Here is a 10397-nt window from a genome sequence, read left to right as displayed (position 1 = left end):
CGGCGCGGCCAGGGGCAGGGCCTCGCTCTGCGGGGCTTCCCGCCCGCGGAAGGGCCGGCCTGGGCCCGGCGTAGCTGCTTGGCCGGGACCGTTGGGGGACTAATGGCCGCTCGCTCTCTCTCCTAGTCGTCTCACAAGACGTTCAAGATCAAACGCTTCCTTGCGAAGAAGCAGAAGCAGAACCGGCCTATCCCGCAATGGATCCGCATGAAAACGGGCAATAAGATCAGGTAATGTGATCAGCAGTTGCGAGGACCTGCACAGGCTCTGGATCAGGCTGCGTGTGCACTGCGGGCTGCAGTCAGAAACTGGCTGTGTAAAAGTGTTTATGCAAATAACAGTGCAGTTTTGCAGCCGTGAATACCACACAAATGTGCTGGTGCAGCTCCTCGGAACGCTGTCGGGTGTTGAGTTTTTTTGAGGTAGAGTGGGACTTCCACGCTGCTTCCTTCTGTAGTAGTTCAGTTCATTCCAATGCCTTACAAGTATCCACGGGTATTCAGTGGTGGCATGGTAAAACTGAAAGTGGATTGTTTATCCCAGAATTTGTACTCTGGCAACCTCTCTGCTTTTGACATTCCCCTCCCCAACACCTTTCCCCTCTCAGAGCTGTCCTGCTGGGTCCCTGCATTTTCGAGGAGCAGCACCTTCCTGGGCATGGGTGTTCTGAGATACGTAGAAGATTGTACATACGGGAGCAAAGGGCCTGTTGAGTGTACGGGAGATGAGATGAGTGGTGTAAGATCCTTGGCACTTGAGTACAGAATTCATTTGCAACAGTTTCTTCTTGTTTGCCTATAGTGTTTGTTTTCAAGCATTGTATTTAGGAAAATGCAGTAAGAGCGCTGGGTAAATGTGATGCATGCAGAAGGTGGTGCATATCTGAGCTCTCTGCTTTAGAATCTTAAACCACTATAGCTTGGTCACTTGCAATGTGCAGCAGGCTTTTTGTCTCATATGCTCACCTGTCTGGGCTTTTTAGAGGAACAGGATTCTTTCTCCCAGATCATTTTTTGTCCCAAGCAGTAAGGAGAATGGCAGTAGCAGTGAAACAGCACAGAATTGACAGGTTCTGTTCCTGTTACTTCTGACTTCTTTATTTCTTAGGAAAATTTGGTGGTGTGTGTCCCAAACTGTATCCTGACCTTACAGCTACTGACTTACAATGGGGTTCTGTTTTAGCTAAATTGCAGTACTTTGGAATACTTAATTGTAGGGCAAAATAATGAATTTTTGTCATGTGACACTTCAGTACCTTGGTCATCAGTTCTATCCAAACTGTGCTAAAGCAGGCTGCAATTACAGTGCTTCATTCTGTGGGAGTACTGCCATGTCCCTGCTGAGAGTAACTCTGTTGGTGCTGTCTTTGGTTTCACCTGTACGGTGGTGAAACCATTTGTTCTTAACGTGTACAAGTGCACACTGATAAATGAGTATACTTTCCTGGAAGAAGGCCTTTTCCGTATGCTGCTCTGCTTCCATATTTTGAACAAAAGTAATACTTTCTGTGTTAGACCATGAACTGCGTTCAGGAGGTAGTTTTCATTATCACTGGACAGTCGATACAAGATCACAGGTCTTGTCTCCAAAAGGAGGTAGGATATTCACACGCCAGTGCTGATGCATCTCTGCAGGCATCTCTATCTCTTGGAGGTCTGGATTCTGTTGCAGTAGTGTGCTGGTTGGTTCATGAATGAAGAAAGTAAACAGAGATGGAAATTTAAAAAAATAAGTACACAGCTGATTACTGTTGGCAGCTTGCATTATAGCACATGGGAAAGATATCGGACCTTTACTGCTGAGCTGATTCAAGGTGGTTTCGGTCCGCCTGGATCTTCAGGTGTGCGTTTTGCTAATTTCCACTGCTTTTGTTGTAGGTACAACTCCAAAAGGAGACACTGGAGAAGGACCAAACTGGGCTTGTAAGCACGGCCGTCTCCTGGGAACTCTAATAACGCTTGTCTTCTGCGTCAGATCGATACACCCCGTATGTTGTTTGGGGACCCCCAAGTGATTCCTTCTGTGGTGCTGGACTGCAATCCCCAATGTTTTGTTTTGTTATTTTTTTTAACAGGCTGGTCTGTTTTCTAATAGGCTAGGATTATTAATGTTAATGGGGAGAATCTTGAAGTCATTTGCATCTGAAACATGAAGACTGTGTTCTATTAGTGTTCTTTCTCCTAGGCATCATCATGAGCTTACTAATAAATATGGGCCTCAATGACTTGGTTGGAATTATTTGAAATATATATGTGGAGGAGATAGTAACAGAGCATGAAAACAAACAGTACTGTGAATATAATCTCGCTTAGTGTGAGAAACCTCGTCAGCTCTTTTCAGATGGAGTAGGCTGTGTCTTCCTTTTCACTTACTGTAAACCTTTAAGAGCAAAGTGTACCAATTTTTTAAAGAAAAGGCAAAAACCAGAACTGATTTTGGAGGAGTTAATTTGAAAAAAATCTTTTATTGGACAAACTGAAATAGTTAAAAAACCAACTTTTAGATGCAGGTTTGAAAAAGGCAGACTTCACCTTGTGACCCGTAGACTGCTGTGGCTACAGTAACTGTTTGGAGCGTCAGCCTGTTGCTACTTGACCCTAAGGAAGACTCTGGATTACATTTCTGGTTTATGAATTGTTACTAAGAAAAGCAAGCAGCATTGTCAGAATTTGCTAAAGATGCATCTGTATAGCCGCTGGATGCATTTTACAGGGTTGGAAGGCAAAGCACACTGAAAATGCGCCTGGGGGGTAAGGTGGTTTCCCCTTTGAAGTGTGCTGTGGTACGTGAGGGGGGTCCAAACTTAAAACCGTTTGCTAAACCACGTCAGTCTCCAGTCACCACCCTCTGTTGTGTTACGCGTACATGTCTGTGCCCTGTGGTATTTCACATGCCCAACAGTGCTATATACAAATACTTCCCCAGAGAGCGAGAACGCGGAGCTGAGAATAATCAGTGATACTGAATACCAGGAGTACTCGTCCTGCGCCTGAGCAGCACACGGACCAGCAAGGCTGCCCCTGAACAGCCGCCTGCGTTTGCTGTACGTGTTTGCCCATGACCCTCACCTGCAGTCGGCTGAGGTGGCAGCTTCTTACCCCGTGTGGGTCTGGTGCCTGCGGCACGGGGAGATGCTGTCAGGGAGGACGTTTATCTCCTACAAAATGGAGTACTCCTACAGAGCATAGCACATAATGTCCACATGTTCTCTAGAATACGTAATAACCTCCTGCATTTTGTTTGGAGCTCTCTGTTAGCTTGATCAAGTTGGTTGTGATGTTGGCCATGGGTGCAGCTTAATTTTAAACATTCTTAGCGGAAGGGCAGTAACTCAAGATGTAGCTCAAAGGAAGAGTTAGCAGCTATTTCAAATGGGAGAAAGGAAAGAAGGAATTAAACCCCTCAGAGTAGTCACACTCCAGCTCCCTGATGCCTGTGTTCTCCCCTGGGGCCTGCGAGACATCCCCTATTGACTGCAAGGAGGTGGAGGAGGCGGCAGTGGCTCAGCGCTAAGCCTGGCACGGCTGCTGCTCTTCTCCCATCTGCAGCGCAGACGTGGGGCAGATGCTCTGTTTTGTCTGAAGGTGCGAGCCTGTTCTCAGATGTGGCTGCAGCAAAGCCCATCCTGGCACTGAGGGCTGTGAAGTGCTCTGGTGCTGTTTTCTGGGTTCAGCCTGCTGTGGTGGCTCAGTTCCTGCGTGGCAGCTTCCTGAGGAAGCTTCAGGCTGCCACACCTCCTGTGTTGCTGCTTTTCATCTTGAAGGTAAATAGATTTATCTCCATGTGACAATTTGTAGCAAGTAATGCTGGGCAACAGCGTATGCCAAGCATGTGTAAATGCATAACAAACATACATCTTGCTCAGTCCTCATGACAGTCTCTCCTAAGGTGTGCTGGAGGTTTCTGTGAGCACAGGAGAGCAAGGCTGGGGTTATCAGCGTCAGGACCCTTCAGAGGCATCTTCTAGCGCCTTGTCCTGTCTCTCAGAGTCTAGCTGCTCCTCCATTATGAGGGGCAGGCAGGAAGTCACTGCAACAGCAGAGCAGCAAACAGCATTGCCAGAGATGTTTTAACAGCCCCATATGCTGCAATCACTTTCACCCCAATGTTTTTAAATTCTCTTAGAAGCAAGTGTTTAGGAAATAACACTGCTGAGTTGTGAAGGTCGGCCTTGGAGCCCTGCGAACCACTCCTGCCTCTCCCCATCACCACTGCTGGCGGACAAAGCTGCTCGCAGTTTGTCCTCAGTTGTGTCTGGGAGGACCTGACTGAGGAGGGGAAAAGTTGTTTTATGGACTTGAGAATGGAAAGAGAGTTTTCTCCATGGCATTTACGGGAAAGCTTTCCCGAGTAATAGATTGCAGTATTTGCTAGTCTCCCTATTACTATCATTACTGTGCTATTTTTATTAGATTGAAGCAGCTTCTACCAAGCAGCTGCTTTGGAAAATAACCTCTCATATTTTTTCTCATTTGATTGAATCTGCTTTTCAAATTGGACATTAAGGGATAGCATTAAGTAAGTTTAGTACAGATTTGGTTAAAATCAGTCTTCTGCAGAACCTCAACCACCACCAGCACCTCTGAGTGAACAATTTCTGTTGTTCCTGTGGCAGCTCTCTCTGCCTTCTCCTTCCCTGTGAGAGCCTGGGGGATCAGGGATCTCTGCAGAACTGCACTAAAAAATTATACCCAACACACCAACAGAAGCATTAAGATCAAGATCTGAACTATTTGCATATTCTAGTCCATTAATTTTGGTGGATATCCTTTTGTTTGTTGAGTGGGAAGCAAAGTTAGAGCTGATGGTATACTTGAGGAATATATTTTGTAACTGTGTGTATTTCCAAACTGCCTGCCCCTCTGCAGGTATGAAAATGAACCACGTGAGACCGCAGGGTGGGCCACTGGAAGCGGCGTGGTGTTTGGGGAAACAGCGTACGGCAGCAGAAAGGGTGCTGCAATGTGAGGATCCTTCTTTTGGCTCTGTGGAGAGGAACCCTTGCAGGGCAGGCAAGGCAGGGGGTGGCATTGATGAGAATGTTGTGACACGACCCAGAGGAGCAGGGCTTGGGTCTCGCTCCTTCTGAAATGCCTGCCTAATCTGCCTCAGAGCAGCATACAGCTTCAAACCCACAACCAAAAGATGGAGTGGGGGAAGCTGCCTGCAGGGGGTTTTAGTTAGATGTCAAGGGGAGGCAAGTACTAAAAATCATTTAGTTGTATTTTAGTGTAGCATTTGTCAGATAAATTTTACTCTCATATGGAACACTGAAGTCCAGGTGACTAAGCTGCAGGAATAAATGCCAGTGAAACCACTCCTTCAAGGAAATTCTCACTAATTCCACTGTTTACTTTGTGCCTTACTCAGAGGAGGATGTAAGAGCGATCCCACGCCCTCTGCCCGACAGCACACTGCTGCAAAAAGGTGACAAAGGACTAACAGGTCAGGAAATGTGTTGTCAGACATGCACCCACCTGTCTTATCAACAGCACTTTGGTTACTAGAACTAAAGATCGCGGGTGTTTTGACACCAGCACTTTTCATGGAGCCTGCTGTCCCATTGCATGGATGTGGCCAAGGAAGTTCTGGAAGGAGCTATGTTGCCATAGTCTTTAATCTATTAGAGCTAAAGGATTAGAAAACTGGTGTACATCAGGCATTAAATCCATTCCCAGCGTGTTCTGCATGTCTCCGCTGCTGACCTCAGTGATTAAAAAGATGTCCGGACACATCTATGTGTCCACCCAGTCACCTGGTTTGGCTGCTATCCAGTCACTGGATCACTGTCCGCTCATCTGGAGGCTGTTCTTTCATCCAGATTGAGTTATTCTGGTGCCCAAGCAGCATTTCAGAGCCCAATCTGAACATAAACAGGGTTGGCTTAGGGTCTGTGAAACCCAGAGGCTGAAGTTCCACCAAGGGAGTTACCCATGTATCTTCGTCAAGGTGCAAAGTTCACCCGCGCAGCCAGGAGTCATCTGGAGAGATCACCTTGAGTCCCTCTGCCACCTCTGCAGACCCGCAGCAAGGCAGCTGAAAGGAAACCACGACTCCCTCTGAAACGAGGTGCCCCCGCGAGGGCTGCCACTGCGATGAGGAACAGAAACTCCCCAGTTGCTGCCTGAGAGTCACTTCTCCAGTGGACTGCTATTTAAGGGAATAGAAATGGTCTCATGCTGATGAAAAAGAGGAAGGGGCAGTTGTTTTTCTGAAGATAATTTGGAGGGGCCCTGGCCTTTGAGAATGTGAAAAGCAAGTTGAAATCAGCTGGGCAGAGCTCCATTTGGTGAACAACACGCAAACAGGCGAGCAGAGGCTTTGCTCTCTAATGCAGTTACTGGTGCATGCATTATGCTGCTGTAGAGATGTTTCTCAGGAGTCTCATTTTTGAGTGTGACCTCAGTGGTAACAAAGACAATCTCACAACCTTCATACCTTTTCCATGGTTTTGAGCAATTATTTTTTTCCAGAGCTGCTCCTGGACTCCAGTCCCTGTGGGAGCCACCACATGCCACCCTACTGGGCACTCCAGCCCCCATCCCCAGTGGGGCTGAGCGTCTCAGGCTCCCTTGGATGGGTGTTCTCAGGGAAGCGCTGCTGCGGGGTCTTGTCTTGCACTTTGAAAGGCTTCTCTGGGCCTGGCAGGCAAACCAGGCACTCCAGCTCTTACTTTACTGCTGACAGATAAAGCTGTTTCTCAGTAAACAGCAGCCCAGAGGAGCTACAAGTGGTGGAGATCCGGGGATCTCACCATGAGCTGGAAAGCGTTTGCAGCTCGGTGGCACGGTCTGCTTGTCTGTACCCTCTCTCTCTGCCAGCAGAGAAGCGTACATAAAAAAGTGTTTGGAGGAGATGTTTCTGAAGCCACAGTCGCTTCTCCATCATCAGCCCAGTGTCAGGCTTCTGGCATCTCAGAGTATGGTTATGAAATATATAGTTATATTCTGCCAGTGTCTCCATCCACGCACCCAAGGAGCCATGACCAGTCCAACCTCACAGCATTTCTGGGAGCCAGGGCAGTGCCAACAGCCTCATTTTAGAGGTGGAAGAACCAAGTCATCGAGTTTCTGCATGACCCACCTAAAGCCACACAAAGTCTGCCAGCAGCCTAGGACGGGCAGCCCAAATGTCCACTCCTAGCCCCCAGCATGGGACAACACCTCCCATGCTGGGTCAGCATCCCCCCATGGGCACACAGGCTGTCGGAGAAGCAGCTCCCGCAGCAGGGCTGGCACGTGAGCCCCCGCTGTGGGATTCTGCTGGGCTGCGGCAAGGAGTCCCCATCAGCAGGGCAGCGGGCAAAACCCGCTCCAAGGACAGACAGGTTTTTGGAAGGGCTGTCCCCAGGCAGTGCTGCTGATGGCCATGGTTGCCCCACACACACTGACACCAGCAGAGCCCCAAAAGACCATGCGAGACCCAGGGTGTGCAGTGAGTTAATCCCCGCTTGCCCGGGGTTTCAAGTGCTGGCCCTCACCAAGTTCTCGGCTCCCTGCAGGCTCTTCCAGCTGCTATTCAGCATAAGTTTGCAGGCAAATGGGCCAGGGGAGCTTCAGCGCTCTTGGAAGAAAGCAAATGCCTGTCTGACAAAGTCCCGGAGGGTCAACAAGCTCCAGGAGCGCTGGGCTTTTCCCTCGGCCCCGGAGTCCACACAGTCCCGCCCTGCCCTGTCCTCTCTGGATGACTTACAGTTGTTGTTGGTGTTATGAGAGTGCAGCTGGATCAAGTCCTCCTCTAAGGCCCCCGTCAGCTCCTTCAGCTCCCTGGAGGAGTTTGCCCGCAGGTACTGCCAAGCCTTGCGCCCGCTGTGGTCCCTGCGGCTGGTGTCCACCCCATAAGCTCCCACCAGCACTTTGATGAGCAGCTCGTGTCCCTGCAGGGCAGCCAGATGTAAGGGGGTGAGCCCACCGCTGGCTGTGGAGATGTTCACGTTGACAGGATAGCCTTTCTTCTGGGCATGGGAGATGACCTGGATGAAGCTTTCATGGTTGCCATGCTTGGCAAGCCAGTGGAGAGCGGTGAAGCCTGTCACAAAGTCTTTCCTGGTCAGCAGGCTGGGATCCAGGTCCAGCAGTCTGATGATGTTGTCTGCGTCACCCTGGGCCACTGTCAGCAGCCACTCGTGCTCCAGGGGATCCAAGGCAAGGGACAGCACCTCGGGGCTTTGCTCAGTCTTCTGCTCTTGGTGCGGCCCTGGAAGGAGGCTGCTGCCTTGAGATGTCTTCTGAGTGGTGGCAAACCGTATGGTGCTGCTGGGGCTATTGCTCTGCAGAAGGATTTCCTTCAGCTCCTTCCTTCGGGTGCTGCTGGGGCCGATGGAGAGCCTGCCTGCAGTCCTGCCCCAGCTCCCCAGGCCCTGGCTGTCCCGGCTGATGCTCCTGGTGGTGTCCATCTTCTGCAGTGGATGGAAACGCTCCCTGCTCCCCATGGTGACCGGCCAGAGGTGGGAGCTGCGGGCCAGTCTCCCCGCTTGGGGCTGGGTGGCTTCCAGGAAGGTGAACTTCTGGGCAATGCCAGCTATCCTCTGCTTTGCTGAGCGCTGCTCCTGCTCCTGGCGGGCCATGGCGGTGTCCTCACGGGGCCGTCCAGCAGCCCACTTGGTGGTAGGGCACAGCTCGCAGCTCGTGCTCCCCAGCTCTCACCCCACGCTTCCTGTCCTGGCGTCAGACAAAAGAGGAACCGACTCTGCGCGGCAGGAGGGCACACCAGGCATGGCGGCGGATCCGCGGTACTGCCGCACTGCTGAGAGAGTGCGGGCGACCTTTGGTCATGCTACGTCTGTGACTGCAGCCAGTGCTGTGCACGGATGCAGCCACGTGCTGTCTGCTGTCCCCAGCCACGCTTGCCTGCAGCGTCATGGAGGGAGAGCAGGTGGGCGTGTGGTGGCCACTGGGAGCATGTGGCATTGCTGGGGTGGGCAAAGGTGGGGGGTACTGGGCAGCCCAATATCAGTATTAGAGAAGAAATTTGACTAACTGTATTCTTGTCTCTGAATAATCTCATTTAGCATTAGTGGCTGAGCATTAACATCTGAAATAGCTGAAGCCTTAGGCTGCAAGAGCGGACCAAGCATGAATTTTTAATAAAACTAATGTTGCTAACAAAGAACTCACTGAATCCAGCAGATACAAGCAGAAAAAAAATAAGGACCAGGGAGACAATTCTAAGAGAATTAAGTAATTTCAGAAGGTGTCCGGCCCAGAGACAGTGAAAACCAGTAAGAAATCAAGAGACCACTCACCAGAATTAAGAGACTGGATTTGGGGATCGGGTGGTGGATGGTGTGGATGTAATTGAGAGGCGTGAATTGGAATAGAGATTCCTCTCCCAAGGCACCCAGCTTGAGCTGTAACCAAAGAACTGATAAAACACTGATTGGAAACCTTCACTTGGCCTTGGCATTCTGAGTGGGATCCTAAGGTCAGACCCTGTTATGGTGGCCGATGTGTAAATTTGTAACGCTGGTCCCAGTGACACTTCCGCTGCCCCGGTGGCGCCCCAAAGCCCTGGGTGCCTTGCTGAGGCACCTGCCTTACAGCCCACTCCAAAATTGCCCCCTGCAATTGCAATGCTTCTCCTTGGTGCTGTGCTCAGGAAGGTCAAGGTTACTGCTCCAAGAGGCCACTTTCCTGGTGGCTAGTGGTTTTCTGTGCTGCAAGGGAGACCCAGCCTGGGGCAGTGTTCTGGGTCCCTTTCCACCCGATGTTTCAGCCCAGAGGCATTTTTGCCTTCCTCTCTTGCTGGTGTTTCACTTCCCAGCAAGGCCTCATGCCTGGCTTTGTTGGCAGCTGCAACCACCAGCAGTTTGTACCCTAATTTTGTTGGGAATCGGGACACTTTCCTTTGCCTCGAAAGCTTGCTCCAAACTGGTCATCATCCCTCAGGGGAGCTTTCCCTTTCTCCAACCACTTGGACCAGTTTTTCTGGGACATGTGGGGAGCTGGAGTCATCTGATAAAACCCAAACAATGTGTTGAAAACATAATTGTCCCCTTGGTCCCTTTCTGGTGCTGCCTGGTTTTGTCACTGGCTGTTGGTGGCTTCTGCGGGCTCAGGGAGGCAGCAAACTTGACCCACACAGCGACGGGATCCCGGGGAACTGTTTGAAATGCTTGCTGAGTGGCAGCTGGGGAAAACAAGGGGGGAAGCGAGGTGCTGCTTTGGGGGAATGAGAGCACCCACAGGCAAAGCAAAGCACCCATTTAGAGTCACCCTGGTCGTGCCTGCAGTAGGGACTGGTTATTGCACTGGTGAGCTCTGACTGGCCTAAAACTGGGGTGCCAACCTTGGAGGCCTTACTGGGGGGTCTCAGGGGACGGGAAAGTTATTTGGTTTGGGTTTGCTCGGGACCGAGTTTCCTCTCTCTAAGCCTTTGATGCTTGTGCGGGCATCAAA

General features: G+C 50.5%; 2 protein-coding genes across 2 annotated transcripts; one reads left to right on the top strand and one right to left on the bottom strand.

Annotated features, from left to right (window-relative positions):
• Nucleotides 1-126: 126 nt before the first annotated feature.
• RPL39 (ribosomal protein L39) lies at nt 127-2055 on the top strand (the record flags this gene model as incomplete). The annotated part of the gene is made up of 2 exons (XM_010186520.1): nt 127-230; nt 1878-2055. Coding segments are annotated over 2 exons (153 nt in total), but the record flags the coding sequence as incomplete, so codon positions are not given.
• Nucleotides 2056-7555: 5500 nt separating this feature from the next.
• SOWAHD (sosondowah ankyrin repeat domain family member D) lies at nt 7556-8566 on the bottom strand. The gene is made up of 2 exons (XM_010186518.1): nt 7973-8566; nt 7556-7876 (listed from the first exon to the last, which is right to left on the bottom strand). The coding sequence occupies exons 1-2, from the start codon at nt 8564-8566 to the stop codon at nt 7556-7558; spliced, it is 915 nt and encodes a 304-aa protein (XP_010184820.1).
• Between the last annotated feature and the right edge of the window lie 1831 nt (nt 8567-10397).

This window comes from Mesitornis unicolor, unplaced genomic scaffold (genome assembly GCF_000695765.1).
Source record: "Mesitornis unicolor isolate BGI_N332 unplaced genomic scaffold, ASM69576v1 scaffold29186, whole genome shotgun sequence".
Lineage (NCBI taxonomy): Eukaryota > Metazoa > Chordata > Aves > Mesitornithiformes > Mesitornithidae > Mesitornis > Mesitornis unicolor.
The sequence above is the reverse complement of the archived record's forward strand: the minus strand, read 5'-3'. Positions and strand labels throughout refer to the sequence as shown.